At 35.7% G+C, this 18,622-nt stretch overlaps 2 protein-coding genes across 15 annotated transcripts in view; one reads left to right on the top strand and one right to left on the bottom strand.

Moving 5' to 3' along the window:
• The first annotated feature begins 57 nt into the window (after positions 1-57).
• LOC124217525 (uncharacterized) lies at positions 58-5,649 on the top strand. Its single transcript, XM_046623297.2, has 3 exons — positions 58-406; positions 1,615-1,827; positions 1,924-5,649. Exons 1-3 carry the CDS (start codon positions 334-336, stop codon positions 2,097-2,099), a joined length of 462 nt encoding a protein of 153 aa, XP_046479253.1. The 5' UTR covers positions 58-333; the 3' UTR covers positions 2,100-5,649.
• The window catches only part of LOC124217519 (transcription factor 12), an 82,367-nt gene continuing 68,632 nt past the window's right edge, over positions 4,888-18,622 (bottom strand). For 4 of the 14 annotated variants that reach the window (XM_069135652.1, XM_069135656.1, XM_069135657.1 and 1 more), the window contains 13 exons: positions 18,068-18,152; positions 17,168-17,304; positions 16,231-16,509; positions 15,878-16,042; positions 15,033-15,091; positions 14,337-14,490; positions 14,139-14,256; positions 13,410-13,566; positions 12,785-12,873; positions 10,998-11,088; positions 10,321-10,466; positions 10,064-10,218; positions 4,888-9,969 (listed from right to left, as the gene is read on the bottom strand). In XM_069135652.1, the coding sequence (XP_068991753.1) occupies positions 9,925-9,969; positions 10,064-10,218; positions 10,321-10,466; positions 10,998-11,088; positions 12,785-12,873; positions 13,410-13,566; positions 14,139-14,256; positions 14,337-14,490; positions 15,033-15,091; positions 15,878-16,042; positions 16,231-16,509; positions 17,168-17,304; positions 18,068-18,152 (1,680 nt within the window). In that variant the 3' untranslated portion in view covers positions 4,888-9,924. The other 10 variants (XR_011177004.1, XM_069135647.1, XM_069135646.1 and 7 more) reach the window with 10 other exon arrangements.

Genomic DNA, 18,622 nt, shown 5'->3' with positions numbered 1-18,622 from the left:
GTGACGTTTCAAGGCTCGAACACTCGAACCCCGGTGGAAGTTCGATAATTCGCAGATGGTTGTTCGATGCAGTTCGATGTTCATTTAGTTCATTACCATTCGTTACTACGACAGTAAAGTCGGGGGTGCTTGTGGTACGATGCGCTAAATAAACTGTCAAAAGCTGTGCGATACTGTGGCAATGATTCGTCTGAAAAATCGAGCTACCTATACGTATTACAATATTTGAATTAAAGGTGTTGCCGCCGATACAGAGTGGGACATCCGTATCGGAGTAAAATACCCCGAACCATTTATTATTATGTGATCAAACATCTATTGTCATACGCGAAGATGTGGAACTTGAGTTGTGAGATTTTCGCTTCTATGTGCATTGTGGCTGTGATCTTGTCGCAGTTTGTTACAGGTAAAACACTATATTCCAATGTTGTCAACAGTTCCATGCAGTAGGTAGTGTTACACTTGCTTGTATGCATTGCTATCGTCGCAACTGTAACGCACAAATTGACATTAACTAAAGATAGCTGCGACCGACCCCACCGACGTGATAATTTACATCCGTTGAAGCGACTATATATCTTTCGTTTGACAACGCCGACAGTAACGCGTGTAGTAACATCCAACACGACCGAGAATAGAATCGCGAATTCAAGCTTTTCAAATTTTACTTCGAAAAGTTAATTTCCTCTTGCATTAATGTTTTTTCGAACTTCGGACATTATTACTTGTTATATCTATAAATATTCCGTCATTTCTTGTGTTTTTTATCATCTCTCTCTGGTTCACTCTCTATACTTTGTAGAGCAAGAAAGTATGATAATTAGCGTTAATATAATAATGCACGTGAAATTTATCTACACATCTTTCTTAAAGATTAGTTAATGTTCTTTTTTGTTTCGTTTTATTTCTTTCTTACCAACATCGCAAAATCAGATTGGGGAATAATCAAATATGCTTGGTCACCATTCCATTGTTCATTAGGTTTATCATCGCTGTAACGACAGATATATAATCCTGTTGCCCTGCCAACAATACATGCAATATATGTAGATATACATATGTATGTCAAGTACTATATATCATCCTAAGTAAATAATTCAATGATAACGGTCAGGCCAGAGGCAAGAAGTAAGGAAAGCAACAAAAATCATTTACTTTATTCCATTGAATTCATACCACACTAGTTACTACTAATTTGAATCACTATTTCATTCCCGGATTATATTCAGTCGCATTATCTTGGTCCATCTGGATAATGAAACTAATTTATCTCAATTAAGTTATTTAGCCAATCAAAAGCTGTGCCGTATACAAAGGGATAGGTCACACCGGTGATGTCAATCTATGCACATCAACATTTAGTTGATGTAACCGAGCAGAACACAACGCGTTCGAAGTAACCTCATGAATCTTGACCCCTCAATAAACAGAAAATGAATACTTATTACCTACTTTATTTTAAATCCTCTATAATTTTATAGTTATTACGTTTTTTATTCTAACAGCTTGTAACATAGAATTAAAACAAAAATGCTCAAAAGTATGCTTACCTTCATTTGAAACACGATAAAATAAACAAAGAAATATTGTTAAGTTTGAATTTTAAATTTTCAGAGGCCAAAAAAACGTGTTTAATAGTTTCGTTATTGCCAGCTGATGGATGCACCAAAAATGAGACTTGCAAGCAAACAAATAATCAAACGGGCGAATGTGAATGTCTCCCGAATTACCAAAGACTAAATGACAAATGCGTCTCGATTCCAACAACAACAGAGTCTCTGATTGACCCTAATACTATGAAACAGGATACTGGAGAGAGTTCAGGAGGTGAGTTTTTATTCTTTCTCGGACTTGTTATAAAGTACAACCGTTAATATAGTTGTTTTAATAGCATTCTCTAATCGAACGCTGTAATATTTTCAGGAGGGGTAACAGCAGGTCTTCTTGTACCATTATTCCTGATCTTGTTAACAGCGTTGGTCTTTTTAAGTGCAAGAAGATACAAATGGGTCCAGCGGTTGAGACAGTACCGGCAAAACCGTTACGGCAATGTGTTAGTTACTAGGGATGAAGATGACGATGATCCTCCCATTGTTTAGAATAAATTTTAAGCTCATTAGAGTAATGCGAGAGAATGATTTACTTCAAACTTTGCACCACCGAGAAATTTTCACCTTGGCCATAGAAACATGAATAATAATAATAATGATAATAATGACACCGAAGACGTTGATGATGATAATGGTGATGGTGGGGGTGATAACACTAACGATGACACCAACAGAGCAGTAACTATCGCATCGTTAATTTAATTTTGATATTTTTACTATACTGAGAAGGAGATTTTGTTCTCTTTTGAGTTGCTCAGAATGACAAAAAGAGTAAATAAACGTATTATCTAAATGTTTCACTGTAACTTTCAAAATCGATGTATTTATCAAACATTTCTTCAAACAAGTAATAGAAGAAAATGATGGTAACTTCATTACCAATTACCAATGCAAATTCATTTATTATCATTATATTTATCTGTTGCTTTGAGTTTCACGGTATTGCAATACAGTTGAGCTGAGACGAGGTGAGTTTCATTCTCCTGATTTCTTTTCACATTTTAGAATTCTTTTTCGCTTTCCTTGACATTAGGTACGGTGGTCAGTAACCATATTACAATATTGTAAAGTTATTACAGTAACAACCATACTTTAAAGTGAATGGTAACCTATAGTAAAATTATCCACGAATTGCTTATGAATTTCAAACTAACAGACACTGAATAGTATAGGTAATATCAACGAAATTGTATATTTTTTATTTCATGTATGAGTCGACTATTCGTGCCATTTGTACATCAGAAAGATGTACACGTAATAGAGCACTGCAAACATTCTTTGTTCTTTTACACAATTTAAGTGATAGAAAAATAGTATCCGACTACAAGCATAATATTGGAAAGACTGATTGGATTGTTGTAAACTTCAAATTGATCAAGCCTTGAGTAAAATAAAGCAAATTCAAAGTAACTAAATCACTAGAACTGGGGCTTAAGCTTCTTGTCTGAGATAGAAAGGCATAACGTATGATTTTGTAAGAGATCGTAAGAGATGAGACTTTCTGTGACTATTTCATGCTTCACATTAACTAGTATTCTTTACTTTGTTACAATGAATTCCAAAGTTCCTGATACACAATTGCGATATATATGTAGATCAAGTAATCTTAAAAGTAAAACAGCATGACTGGTTTGTTTTTCTTATACTATCTTTGGACAATCTGTGGACTTATCAACGATCAATGAATTAGTAAGATAAGATTTTTATGAAAAGTTGTAACAGGATTTTTGGACGATCTCAGAATAATATAAATGGAATGTGTTGATTTTTTTTTTTTTTTTTTAATATTAAAAAAACTTGTATGATAATGTAATGAAGAACTGTAAATATTTCTCGCTAATCAAACGCACTCTTGCCAATTAGCTCAAGCATAATATATTGGCAATTACCGATCGGTAATAAGCATTTAATATATTCACTGGTTATGGTTTCAAGATATATAGTAAATTATACAACTTTCACTTTATCAAAGTCTCAAGGAATCCCCCGGATCTCACGTAAAAAAAAGGCGGTCCAAGGACTTTCCTATACAATCATAAACCGATGATGTAATCTTATCGATTTATGTAAGACATTTTTATTTTTAGCTACCTATTTCTCGATTCACTTTTGCATGATCATATGCATATGTAGAGACACTGACTGTGGCAAATTTGAGAATTCTGTAAGAGTACGCACAAATTAAGGATTGGCACTTGATTACCAATGGTTTTCAAACGAGAATCAATTGAGTACTTTTTCCCTCTTGTTTATCAATCTTCAATCGATTACGCAGTCTGAAATACACCGTCACATGTCAGAGAAACTCTTGCCATTTACGAAATTACGTTGATTGATTCAAACTGGTTTTAATACACGCCCAGAGCTGTCTGAAAGTCGTGGTCACAGTTTTTAAACACCTGCAAATATAGTTTTCCAATATAGCGCAGTGTTAAATGTTTTCATTTACAGAAGCTGAATTTGTGGTTTAATTAATTGCTGCACGAATATCGAACTGCTCTATTATTATGACAGATGACAGAAAAAAAGTGAAAATAATAAAAGTGTAAACTTTTCAAATAATAAATATTAGAATTATGATTACGCAAAAACATTGTCAATGTATCGGAATACCTAATTGTTCAAGTATAAGGTGTGATTGAGTTGTAAATATTTTGAAAGAAATATATTTTCAAATGGAATAAATAAACGTATGCAAAATATGATGAGGCACAATCATACAACTTCGCTGATTAATTTAACTTAAAATCTTCAGAGACCTGTCTGAAATTCTGGAAAAAGATAAATTATGTCTTATAAAAGATAAAACCTGTCTTAAAAATATTGAAACCCTGAAGTCAAATCCAGGAATAGCAAAGGTCGGATGGGTATAAAACGTGGTTTTATGGAAAAATGGCACATTTATTATATTATTAGTGATAATAATATTACTAGTAATTAAACATTTTTCTCAAATATTTTTTTTTTATACGCGTAGATCATACAACATTCGCTTCTTCCATGAACAGCATACTTTTGCCTGTTCACGCATACATTTCACTACCTAGAACTATTGACAAAATCTAGCTTAAACTGACTTAAAAACTATTAAAGTTATATATTACATGATTTTTTTCTTTGAATATTTCTTTTTTTTCAATGTTTTTGTTTTTAAAAAAGTTCTTCACCTGCAGCAGCTCACGCACGCATTTTTTAGCAGCTTAAATTTTATGTCACAATGTACAATTTAACTTATTATATTCAGTAATTGTAGAGCAGAATTCATGCCTTCCCACTCTTTCACCACTGTTCGAAATTCCTGTCCGCTCAAACAATTGTCATTTATTTATTTTTTTTTTCTTTGGATATTTGTTTTCATAAAACTTCTCCGCGACAATTTGCGAACAGAGAGAAATTTTGCGTGGAGAAAGAATTTGCATATACCAGCGTGGGATTTGCTATTTTTATTAATTTGTTTTTTTTTTTTTAGCTTCGTTAATACGGTACTGTATAGACATAACGTTATTTTGTAATGATTAAATTCAGAATTTCAGTGCGTCGTTTTTTTTCCTTTTTTTCCTTTTTAAAACTCACTTTGATAACATAATAATGCAGCTTGAAATATGATCTTTCAAGTACAATAATATATAATAATATTGCAAAAAAAAAAAAAAAATATATCATCGATATGAAATGATGAAAAAAAAAAAAATACAAAAAATATACATACATACTAGGGCTGTGCGGGTACCAGAATTCTTCGGGTCGTCATATCGGAAGAAATCTATTACTTTAGGGTCGTGTTGCCGAGAGTTTTGTGATCCCCGAAAACATCCGGATTTATGAAAATGTCGGGATTCTCTACAATATCAGTTTTGTCAAAATTTTCGGCATTCCTGGATCTCCCGATGAAAGATGATATATTTTTAACTGAAAATATTTACGCCATTTAGATATGCCATTTACATATACTATTTACTACTATTATTTAGTATTTGTCCAATACTATAAATATTCGGTAAGTTCGGTTATCCACGTTACGGTTTTCTCCAAAATTTCTGGATCGCCAAAAAATCTGATCTGATTTGATACAAACCCATCCACAATCTAAACTTTTGTCCCGAGATTCCGGAAATCCGCACAGTCCTTATATATGTATATACATATATATATATATTTATATATCTGACCTATCGGTAATTCGTAGTAAAAGAAAAAACTTAAATAATAACAAACATGGAATATATTTCTAATGCTAAAAATTTGCTATATATGTATAGTATGTGTATGAAATATTGTAATTTATATTATAATACTCAAAAGTGCCAAATGTCTGGGACGTGTGCGTATAATGTTGTTGTAAAGTAAAGTCAACAAATAAAACACTTCTGTCCGATATCTTGTTTCACACAGATAGAATGAACCCATCAGTAAATAAATTAACTCTGGATGGAAAATTAGCAGTTCAATGCAATCGTTACCAAAAGTTGTCAATTCTTTTTGAGATTATCAACCGCTTGAAGCATTTATTCACTGGTCTGTTCTCTCTACAAACCGATTGAATAATAATAAAAAAAAAAGCGTATACATAAACTCCAGCCTAGCAAATTTTTTCCTATCTCGTTATAAATTAGCCACGAATGTAGGAAAAAGTACTGCATAAAATTTGAATCCCCTATACACATACTGACGAAATAATAATAATAATAATAATAATAATGTTTGAACAATTCTTTCACTGGAACAGAATATACCATATATCGTCTGTTTGCTAGCGCGCCGGTGCAAGTTGACAAAGCAAATTTAAGTAGGCGGGCAGAACTCTTTCCTATGTACAAACACTCCTTAACTAGGAGCAATGAAATATGAGTGTGTACGCAAAGGTATAATATTTATTGTCCTTAATCTTAAGGGAATGCGTTCGCTAGTAAGCACTTAAAGCACATGTTTGGCGTCAGGATTTTTTTCCAAGTAATTTAAGAACTTCTCCTTATTCATTCCGTTTTTGCGAAACTACCAGAAAATTCACAGACGAAACAATAATTCCGTTAAAATTTGATAATTTGAAACATGCTCTACTAATATATGATAAAATTTATCAACCGGGAGTTGTCTCAGTTGTGACTGGTTTTTATCACACTCCCCTTGCTATCTTTCTGTAGCTGGGGCCACATTCTGATCATTGATAAATATGAAAGTAATATAAACGAAATAATTAAGAAACGTCACTGGGATCACTTAGTTTTTCAAATAAAAGTTTGTTACTGTATACATATGCATGTACGTAATACACGCGAAATAGCACGGCGGATAGATGGGTAAAAAAAAAAAAAAAAACTTTTATATCGATAAATTCATACAGTTCATCATTTCTCGAAATCACATCGGGCATTCAATCTTAAAAACAATGATGCTCAAACGAAGAAAGAAATAAAACCAGATGCACAAACGCATTGCCTCTAGTGCGCCTATATTGAAAGGATTTTTTCGTCAGAAAATTGTCTCACAAAGCATGACATTGCTTAATTGACCTGAACGTAAGTTGTTAAAATGTGTTATCAGTCACTTGATAGTAAAATATATAAGATTATTGAAGAAACTTTCGTGGAATTGAGCTCTATGCTGCGCGGACAGCTCAACTTCACGAAACAAATGGTAAATTCAAAGATGGAATACAATTTCAATTGACGTCGAGTACCGTAAAGTAAAAGCAGAGATAAGCCCATTAGCCAGATATTGAATTCAAGTCAAAGAAATTATCATGCCCACTTAGATGTCGTTCTACATCCCATGGTATGACAAAGACGATGCGCTTGTACCAAGTTTTTCCATCACTATCATTACATTGTTTTATATTCGGATGCCTGATGTATCTGGTTTGACACTACTACTCTCCCCCCCCCTTCCCCCCTTACCTTGTTAGGCAAAGCAAAAGTTTAGTATACAACGCAAATGTTCTCAACATGCAGTTATCTATTTCGATTGTATCGATACAACACAATGACTGCAAAGCGTGTTGCGGGATGTTGAGAAAATGTAAGTAATTTATCACATTTAATTGCTTTCTTATTTACTAGCGGAAATTTCAACAAATTCGCCTCGTTACATAATACTTATCCGTTATACCCGAAGATTCTATAACGCGTAGAGAAATATAAGTAAACGTCAAAAAAAAATCATTACAAAAATAAGCATCAAAAATCTTTCGCCTTGTTGCTAATAAGCAGGCGGAGTAATTCCGACAAGATTATTGATACAGTAACGATTTGAATCCTGATTAATCTGTTTCAGAGCTGTCGCGACGAAGAGAGGTGGGAAATGATGAAACATGCTTCAGGTGCGTACTAGGACATGTATCCACTTAAACTGCTCACACACGTCAAGTGTGGATATTCTACACACGCTATAGATAAAGCCAGGTTTCCTTCTAAATACCTAATCTTGTGTATAGTCTTTGAGCAACGCATTTTTTATTTCACATACACAAACACTCGCATACCCGCGAGCTTTATTCGTGCTTACACGAGTAGTCACGTCACACGCGTTGCGCCGCTTATGCTCTGCCGATGCAGATCGTCATTTATTACATTAATAGCGAACAGAAATGAATTTCAGAAATCTGTATATTGCTAAAATATTTTATAATTAAGATGTGATAATTTATTTATTATTATAAATAAAAAACTTTGAAACTTGTCAGTTTTTTTTTCTCTACATAATTTCGTACTTTTTATTTCCCCTTACTCACATACCAAGAGAAAAAAGAAAATTGGAAAAAAGGGCACTGGCAATTGATTGTAAATGAAAATAGAAATTATGAATCACAGTCATCTTTTTTGTTTGATATTTCTTTTCTTTATAAAAGGCTATCGAAATATCTCTACGAAATGCGTAAGTATATGGAAATGAACGTGTGCATGTGGAGAATTTTTCAGTAGTAAAACATACACTACTGCTATTAATGCTTGTGAACATGACTTTGGTTACTTTGCCCGCTGTACAACAATAAGAAATACGAGAAATAAGTACTACCAAGAAGGGTGCATTGTTCTTAAAATTCGCTTCGTAAAGATCCAAACGATTGGCATGTGATAAAAAACAATTGTATGTACGTCTTATTGTGATGCAATTTAATAATCATTTATTCAACGCGAGTTTTGTATAGTGACCGACAATTCTCTTTACGGTCCCACGGCATATGCATGATATTAATAATTCTTGGAAATGTTAAATGTGAATAGTAAAAACATTGTTTTCTTCGTTTGTCTTAAAATCTGATAACATACAATAAGGATGGCGTCATTGTAAGTTACCGAAATATAAAGTCCGTATTTTGGGCAGTGCATTTAAAGTTAAATTCCAATGATTATTCGTTGTTGTTTTCATGAATAAATAGTATTTATTTATATAATAAAAATATAATTTTTTAAAAATATCATCCAAGTCAATATTTCTTGACTCTCTTTCCAAGACAAAACTTTAATAACGTCGTATCGAATAAAAAATCTGTTGTCACTTCTACCGTCAGCTATTATGTATTTAGTATACCGATTGAAGACTTGTCAAATCCTTTGTTTTTCGAAAATGCAGGACTATTTGGATAATTACAGATACAACGAAAGCTTAAACTTATACTATCGAAATATGCCTGGTTAGATGAAAGCAACAAAATGATATTCACTCTTTGCTATGCGACACGGCAAGAATAAAAAGGAATAGAAGTATTTATAATTTGTGTTCCTGGGGTTGAACATTCTGGGGTATTGTACAAATTTATGCAATTGAACTTCTCTATTACCTAGTTCAAAAATGCAAACTGTAACGAGCAATATTTTATTATGGTACACGACCTTTCGTTGCTACGCGATAAAATTAAAAATAGAAAACTGTCAGATTACTCACTGCGGGCGAAATTTCAAAACATGCATCTAAGAGGAATCTTAATCACTTCTTGAGACACTGTATTCTTCACAAAGCAAGTAATTCTGTACTCTATTGCCGTACGTGCGGCTATTTTCTTTGCTGCCAAAATAAGTACCTGAAAGCGACAGCACTCGATAAATTACGAGTATGCGTGACAGCCCGGACATGAATGTTAGCAAATAAAAGTGTATGTTGTGTTTGTGTGATCGTAAATTCGTGTATACCAGTGTGTGTAACTTTTATATACATGTGATTGATTGGTGTACGGGGTAGTTGAGAAGTAAAATAATTACGCTATACGGTAGGATAATTAGAATCCATTCACGAGACAGCAACAAGACAGCCCAGTGATGGAAAAACTTATAGCAAACGCATCGCCTTAACACAGAGCGACGTTATCGCCCAGCCGCTGCTACTGTGGTTGAGACTGGTTGTGTTGAAGGGAAGGTGGTGGCCCCTGGAACATAGACATCGTTTGTGGATTACGATCGATAAAAAGAAAGACAGAAATATTTCAAGCCAAATGTTAGATAGAACAGAAAAAAACTTACAGGCATCGCGGGGAATGGCGGCTGCGAGTGCGAGTGCGGATGGGGATGAGGATGCGCTATGTGGGTAGCTAAATGTCCAGGTAATTTGGGACCATCTTCAGCTTTCTCTTCTTCTCTCCTTTTTAAACACGCTGCTTTTGGATTTAGATTCCGTTCTGGGAAGAGGAATTGATAGTCATTTTTTAATTACGACCACAGTCATTTTACATTTCTATTAACCATGCATAACAATAGGTTGATAGACGTAGGATAAATACCTCTGACTTGTTGCTCCAAGGTCATAATAACTTCGACAGCCATATTAAGAATGCCAAGTTTAGTTTGTGGTTTGTCGGTCTTTAGGTGCGTCATACACATTCTGCCGAGTTCCTTCAAAGCTTCATTAATATCCCTAATACGTATCCTGGATAGAAAAAAAAAAAAACAACGAATGTCGCATAGTATAATATATTTGCGTATCCCATTGTTTAAGCGAGGAACAGGGAATATCCACTATTATCCATCCATACCCAGTTGTTTACGACAACAAGCTATAATGCGTGTAGTTAGATTAAAAATTGACTACACAATGGAGCACGTCAAAAGCATCAGGGTGATCCCTGTTATTATTAACGACAGAATATATTGTTGAAACTATATGAACGTGTGTCTTGTACAATGAGTTTTGGCTCTGTCACCTCTTGCTGTAAGTCGCGCGATCCAGTTGAAAACGATTAGTGATTTATACAAAAATAAAATAGAATCCAAAAAAAACATACTATACAAAGACTACGGGCCAGTTAATTAAAATGTTACGGTTCGTTGTATAGATTACATACATATAGACACAACATGTAACATTGAATTGCATATTTTCGCTTATGTACAATTTTTATAAACAATTAGTATGCAGCAAATTGTTTCTGTTTTCTTATTCTTCAACTTAGGGTCTTACCTTTCCCTAGCATTATTGGCCTGCCTCCTCTCCTTTTCCCTCTGAGCCTTCATGTCAGGATCATCATCCTCGTCTTCGGCGCTCGAACAACAGTTGCGCAATAACAATACTCGATTAATCACCTGATTTGACAGTCTTAACAATTAAAAGTAAAAAAAAGTTGAGCTAGATTATCCAGCGTCAATAAGACGTATTTAGTGAGAGCTAGAAAACACCGTCACAAAAAAATTAACAATTCAAAAATCGGATGAATTTGCAGGTGACCAGTTCTACTTATACAAAATGATTCTTTGATAACTGTGACATGGGTAAAAACCGTCATTTAGTGATGTTGTTCGAGCGATAGAGTCTGTTAGTTTTTTCATTTAATATTTATAAGTTAATGATTTGTTGATTCGTGAGATTCATGTGATTCGTGTTTTCATCGACGAAAAAATATTTCAAAACAACTTGCATTAATGAACACACGCACTTGGGTCCATATTGGATTTTCTTAGGAACTGAGGTGATTTCCTTTCTTTTTATTTTCCTAGAGGTTTTCTTTAAGCTGGCTCAGAGAAAGGCCAACCCTAAACGGAAAAACTAATTTTTCTTCAACTTCATCTGAAAGGCCCATACTCTTTGTACGTTGATGATTTTGTTGTTTTTCCCTCTCTCTCTCTCTCTCTCTCTCTATCTCTCGCGCTCTCGCTCTCGCTCTCGCTCTCGCTCTCTCTCTCCCTCCCTCTCATATGCTCTCCCAACTCTTTCCCTGATTGTTTGGCAATCAAAACTTTTCGAATAAATTCATTTTAAATAAAGGTAGGAATGTCTAGTTATATTTCAGAGAAAGATGATTCTTGTCTATTACATAGAGTAGACAGGACAAAATAAAAATGAGAGTAAAGACCAAGGAAAAAAACAAGAGACAAGTTAATCAGGAATAACTGGAATACTCGAACGTGGTAAATGTTGTAATGAGTTTACAAATCACATCTTAATCTGAAATAAAACAAGGTTTTAGTGTAAAGGAGGAGATGATAAATTTTATCCTAGAATACAATGAATCTGTTGCACTTGAAACAACAAAAGAAAATATGAACAAAAACCAATGTATACCAATATTACGAAAAAAACAGGTCTATAACAGAACATGCTTGATAGCTAAATTCCAGCTGCATAAAACTGAAACTGATTCCAACCAGCTTGTGAGAAATTCTAAATCATGTCTCATTTTTGTTTGCAACTGGCAACATTTTGATTTCCATTTATATAAAGACGGGCCTTACAGTAGTAAGAAAGATTTACAGACAGGTAACAGGAGTACTATAATATACTTGCTGCCTGAAATTGTGTAGCAGTGATATAGAATTGTTAATGAATCCTAAAGTTTGTCATATATTCCAATTACAGTTGCCTTCGTTTGGAAAAGGCTAATCAGTCGCAAAATCAGGTAAAATGAGGGTTTATACAGGCACGATCGGACATCACTTCTAATTGGCCGTAAACTTGAGTAAAGGAACTGACAATGAAAACGTACAGATTCGATTTCGCTGGAGTGAAGATAAGAGAAAAGTCATACTGTATCGAGTCCAGTAACATTGTAGTAAAAACTTGCGATTCAATTGCTTTGTCAACTAAAAGTTGACTGATATCGCGTGAAATGTAGATACAATCGGAACTGAAGATTAATGAGATGTTGACGTGATTGTTGTCATATGACAAAATGCAGGCAAAAATTTCAGAGGAAATGTTACAAGGATTTGGACCAAAATGCGAATAGTGCGTACTGCGTGTGCTCACTAACCTTTCACGAACGTTGTTAGCCTGTCGTCTTTCTTTTTCACGCACCGCTTTAGTGCCAGGGTCGTCGCAGTCTTCCTCAGCGCTCGAACAACGATTGTTTAAAGACACAGCAAGTTAGTTTATATCGTCACACTTTTTTTGCGATTTTAAAAATCAAACAATCATGAAAATCAATAGCAACAGATTTCTCTCTTCCACATTAAGAGTATACTTTGCTTTATTTCTCAATCTATCCAACAATCTATTCATGAATCTGTAAGATATGCTAACGAATAGTAACTCGTATTGATTGATCGGAAATGAAGTATGAATTGGGTTAACATAACCCCTTAAACATGATAGACAGCGGTAAGTCCTAATAATCATTGAACGGCGAGATGATCCGTCAGCCGCACCACCACCTGCTATTAATTGATCTTAAGTTTCTATCGAATTTCTAACTGTTAAGTATTATCTTTTCCCGACCATCAAAAACTGAAGGAACAAATAATTTGAATACGTAAAATACATAAAAAAAAAAGCAAAAAAAAAAAAGAAAAAAATATGATAGACATGAATCTGGAAGTTTTTCTTCTTTGTTTTTTTGCTTTCTATTCTACTGTTGCGAGTAATTAGGAAAACACTTACTATCTGCGCGATCTCTTGGTGCCTTTCCCTTGCGACGTCGAATTGACGGTAGAGGCTCCTATGACACCAGCTCCAGTGACCAAGTCGCTGCTCGAAGGTTTGGTTTCGCCGCCACTACTGTCTGGCGGATCTTTCCTCTTTTCTAAAGATATATATTCTACTAATTATTGATACTGTCTTAAACGAGTGTAGTATAGAGCGTTTCAACAATATTTCGAGGGCATAATCTAAATGCGATAATATTGGGAGACATAAGTAGGAACACCCGCAGAGAAATACGTGATAGTCACTATTAGTATAATGCAGTTCATTTTAATGAACAAGAATGCATTCACCAATTAAAAGCAGGAAGTGACCGAGTATAATCCTAATTTAGACATACGCCATATGCGTCACGAGCCTAGAGGTAGATAATAGATGCTAGCTCATGGAACGTTTACGAGTATCTAGTCATTTGTAATAGTCGTCGAGTTTATATCTGATATAACGCACAATGGCCAGACTCTCTCCGAGATACCCATATAAGAATCTCGCCGTCGTTTACAACAAGGTGATTCAAGTTTAGATATACGGAAAATTCAAACAGACAAGTTGCAAGCCAGTCTGCCTCTCTAGCCACATGGCATGTGTTATTATTTAGGAAGATTGTTGAAATTCCGGAAAGGATCTTGATATCTTTCCTCGAAAATAATTGACCATACTTTCGTGTAACAATGGACATTAACTTACTGGCATTTGAAACAGGTAACCTCTCGATTTTTATAGAACCATCTGTGTCGGGTGTTGACGTCAGACCAGGGTACGAACCCTGGGGTTGCGCCACTGTTACCGCAGGGTGAGGACTCGTCTGCAAAGCGAGATGCACAATTTTCAGAAGTAAGTCCTAACTCTATTCATAACAGTCAATACTCCCATCGATGTACTTACTAAATGGTCCAACTGTGGGGGTGAGGTATGGGAATATAACGAGGCGTGAGGTCCTACAGGTGCGAGGTGCAAGCCGAGCTGACTTTCCGCATGATTCCTCAGTACATTGATTGCATCGTCCAGTCGCTCCTCCATCCGTGTTCCCTGTACCAACAGAATACCATAGACCCGACTCGATTACATTTTGGTCGTCCATCAATAAGATGTTTATTACCATTTTATACAGTTTAAACTTAATCGTCTGTCTAAGGTTGATCGTCCATAATGAGTTTCTTTCGTTGTTCTTTATTTCATATTCATATTCTTATCATGTGATTTTGGTAAAAGTGTGACAGATTTTTAAGCATCTTTAAGATTTCATTATACATGTCGTTTAGTAGTGTTCTACATGCTGCACCACTTTAAACATAAGGTGTAACAACATTAAGCTCAAATCATTCTGATTTTTCCGAACTAAGAAATGGTTATCAATCAAACCCTGTGTCAATCTATTGAAACGCGTAACAAGAAAGATGAAGGAGAATACAATTGTGGACGATCTGATAAAAAAGTGTTAGTCAATCAAGACAAACCGAATTCCTGATGTAAGAAAATGAGAAAGATTTTGCAAAATGAAAAACCAAATGCATGGTCACGTAATTCTTGTGTTAATTGAATACATAATGGGCAAGTAAATAAAAAACGGTGATCCTCACCTCGGCATGGTCGCGCAGGAAGCCGATGGCATCATCTAGCCTCTGCTGCTCTGGTGCCGGCTTCACACACAACACCAACGCAACAACAAAACCAAAACAACCAATTCAACACAACGTTCACAACAAACAAGAAGGGTAAAAAGTTAAAAAGAAAAGACAACACAAAAAATAAATTAATTATTGGTGCACTCTCTCTTTCTCTTTCTCTTTCTCTTTCTCTTCCTCACCGTGTGTTTCTCATGCTTTGTGCATCCCCAAAGCTATTTCCATTGAAATAATGAAATTAGAACAATTTTCAGTTCGTTAGAATAATTCCGAGTCTACCATCTATGCGTTTTAATGAAAACAATTAATCTCTCAACAATGTTTAGATCGAAATCCTTCAAGGGAAAAGATATGTGTAGTTATGCTCTTAGTATTCAGCAACTATTCCATGGAGTTCTTTGATTTTCTCCAATTTTGTACACTGCAAATCCATAGTTCGTCTTTAGTTGTATAAAAATACTCTCGCTGCCTATTGGTTTTTATTACACGTATACGTGAGAGTATTATCAGGAGTTCATCGCATCCCATTTTTAGCTAACCTAAACAAGAACTGTTAAGGCTAGTCGTAGAAAGGTTTCGAATAGTTGCTGAGAAAAATAATTAATCAAAGCAACTTTTACTGGGTAATTAATGCAGTAAAACAGCCTATTATCCAATTTATGTTGATGTAAAATACATAATGAGTAAAGGGAGGGGAAAGAGGGATAAAGCAAGAAAAGAAAGGACAGGTATATCAAAAAGGGACAGGTGGGTAAAAGACAATAATGTCTTCAGACAAAATCACAAGTAAATAAAACTTACCATGTGAATAGTTCCGCCACGATTTGGGTCTGCCGCAAAATGTGGGGAAACTGGGGCTGTGCCTGAGGCCCAGCCTGGTGCAGAGCCCGTTAACGGAGGGGGTGAGCTAACCGGCGTCGAAGGGTTACTGCTATAGCTAGATACCGATTGGTCCGTGGGATAAATCTGAGGAAATGAAAAGACAATCAATATTCGTTCAAAATCTATACCGCATTTGAGAAACTGTTCAATGCGTCTTATACACATGCATAAATTGCTTTGCTTGGGATAAATTTCCGCACAAGGTTAACTATTTTACTGGGTTTAGTCGACATCGGCTTTAAGAAGAAATGAGATGCGTGAGGGACACGTACTCTTGCACTCACAACAGAGGCAAGCGCTTTGCCAAGGGTGTCTCCTGGCGTTGGCTGGTTGTTGGTTGTCGCACTTGGTGCACTGGGGGCTGGTGGCGGAGCTCCGGGGCTGTGGCTGTACTGCAAGGAAGCGGGAGATGGAGCTCCCGTCCCACTGCCAGCTGCTACAGCCGCGCTACCTCGAAACGTTGACATCGGTGGTAAAGACGCAGCACTCGTAACAGCTGAACCAAGTATCGGGGCTGCCGTATCACCATTCGGCGATATCACGGGATATGCCTTGAATTGGAAATGTTTTATTCATCATTACAATGATCATTCTTGTTATTGAAAATTGCCAAGGAGTCGAAAAACAATACTGAACTCCTCAATGAGGGTTTAAAGTCATATAAATAATCGCATAAGCTCTATATCTTGATTTCTCAATACATTCTTTTCCCTTTCTACTTCGACTATATAACATACATCAATGACTTTCAAAGAAGACTTCTGTGTTGGTACGAGATCTAGTAGGTATAAAAATGAGGTAGTAGTAGGAGGATAGTAGCGCGCAGCGGTCGTATCGCTAAGTAGTGTAATTGCGTAAATCAAACAGAGGCTGCTTGCTGCACTTGACTAGAAACATGATGTAGCAGGAGAGCTGAACTATATATAGATACTCTGACTCATTCGGCTCATGCTGCATTTCCCCAGTGTCTCTCAGCCTCTCAACCCTACAGAAAGAGGTAACGAGGCTATCCGCTGATCAATAATAATTGTTGTAGATGAATTCACGAACATTTGTATTTCAAACTTCTATAACGTTGCTTACAATAAATCAGAGCCTAATATTCTGATCTGTACCTGCACTTTGCCGCAGTTTCTCAGCGAACTGCAGTCGCACGTACCACTGAACTCCTCAGTGTTATTAATTGCAATAAAACTTATCCATTCTTACCATAGGGTCATGGGGTATGTGCATGGGGTAAGCTGGCTGTGCCAAATGGGATGGTGCGTAGCCACTGTACGGAGGTTGCACTCCGCCTGTGCTTCCTGTCCATGGATCACCAGGGCCCGCTCCAGGTCCGTTGTCATCTGAACGAGAATAACCATATATTAATTGATTTTTGTGACATTTGCGTATTAATTGAGAAGATGAATGGATGGATGGACTAGCAGCCAAGTTTCAAAACACAGTTTCCGATGGAGCACAAAAATTGATTGTCGAGTTATTGAACCTAATGATACTTTCCAAACAAGTTCGTTCTCTTCAATTGGCAAACCCCATCCAACTCCCAATTTGATGGTAATGAAATTGAAAATTTGAAAATTGCAAAGTTTACTTTGTTCTTGCACCTATTATCGACCCACAGGATCAGTTCTATAGTATCACCTTTCTGTCTAAGCAGCGATACGAAGTGAAAGAAGTTTAATAAAAATTACGAGACACATATAGTTCTCTCCGGCAGGTTATTGTACTTCTTTAGAAAGAAAAGTAATATTCCCCGCACACGGAACATTTAATATTACATATCGATCTCCGAAGCAGCAGTCTTTGCCGCGAAACGGATAGACGTAAATAGTAGGGAGGTACAGTAGAAAAACAACTTCGGCCGAAGTGTCGACCATTTCTTTATTTCATATCACTTCCTCGTTTATTAGTATATTCTACTCAGTTTACTTCACAACCACTTCTACGAATAACAGTTAAAAAAAAAAAAAAAGGAGAGGGACAAAGCTGGTTGTAGGATGAGGTGGTGCTTACAGCACGAGGTAAATGGTATTATATATGAATGGAAAAGGATGAAGCTATAAATGAGATTAATGAAAAATCTGAAGAGAATAATTATACACTCACCAAGATAATAGTGGTCGGCGTAGAGTGCCGCGGCTTTTGGGGAGGTGTACCTTGGTGAGTCCTGACCGAATTCGTCGGAGCCATACTGAAAGCAGATGAAAAATATCCAAAATTTTAACAATCACATCGGTCGATCTATCGTTATATAAAAATGAATACATTTTTCTTATGAATTCAACTCAAGGATCAGCGATCGATGGATTTAATTATATTTTACAAACAGATGTTCAAAAACTGATCATCAATCCTGATATCTTTGATTTAGAAAAATATATAAAAGGCGCAGATATTGTATGGAAATTATCGTCAAATCGAGAAAAAATACAAAACGCGAAGAAGTTGAGAGATACGAAACTTTCATAACTTCCAACTATTTCCACGATGAGATAGTTGCGTGCATCTTCGATTAGCATTTTATCTGTGTTATACATTACGCATATTTAGCCGAGTTTTGGTACCATTTTATGAGCTCCGTAGCTGATCGGATACACGAACATTTTAAACCTGCAATCGCAAACACAGTGTGTGTGCCTATCTCGAATGGATTAATTTCTG

Source organism: Neodiprion pinetum, chromosome 4 (assembly GCF_021155775.2).
Source record: "Neodiprion pinetum isolate iyNeoPine1 chromosome 4, iyNeoPine1.2, whole genome shotgun sequence".
In the NCBI taxonomy this organism is placed as follows: domain Eukaryota; kingdom Metazoa; phylum Arthropoda; class Insecta; order Hymenoptera; family Diprionidae; genus Neodiprion; species Neodiprion pinetum.
Note: the sequence above shows the minus strand (reverse complement) of the source record. Positions and strands in the feature narration are given on the sequence as shown.

Coding starts and splice junctions, on each gene's coding strand:
- LOC124217525 (XM_046623297.2), top strand. CDS start 334: ATGTGGAACTTGAGTTGTGAGATTTTCGCTTCTATGTGCATTGTGGCT. Junction 407..1,614: donor CTTGTCGCAGTTTGTTACAG/GTAAAACACTAT, acceptor TTAAATTTTCAG/AGGCCAAAAAAACGTGTTTA. Junction 1,828..1,923: donor TACTGGAGAGAGTTCAGGAG/GTGAGTTTTTAT, acceptor TAATATTTTCAG/GAGGGGTAACAGCAGGTCTT.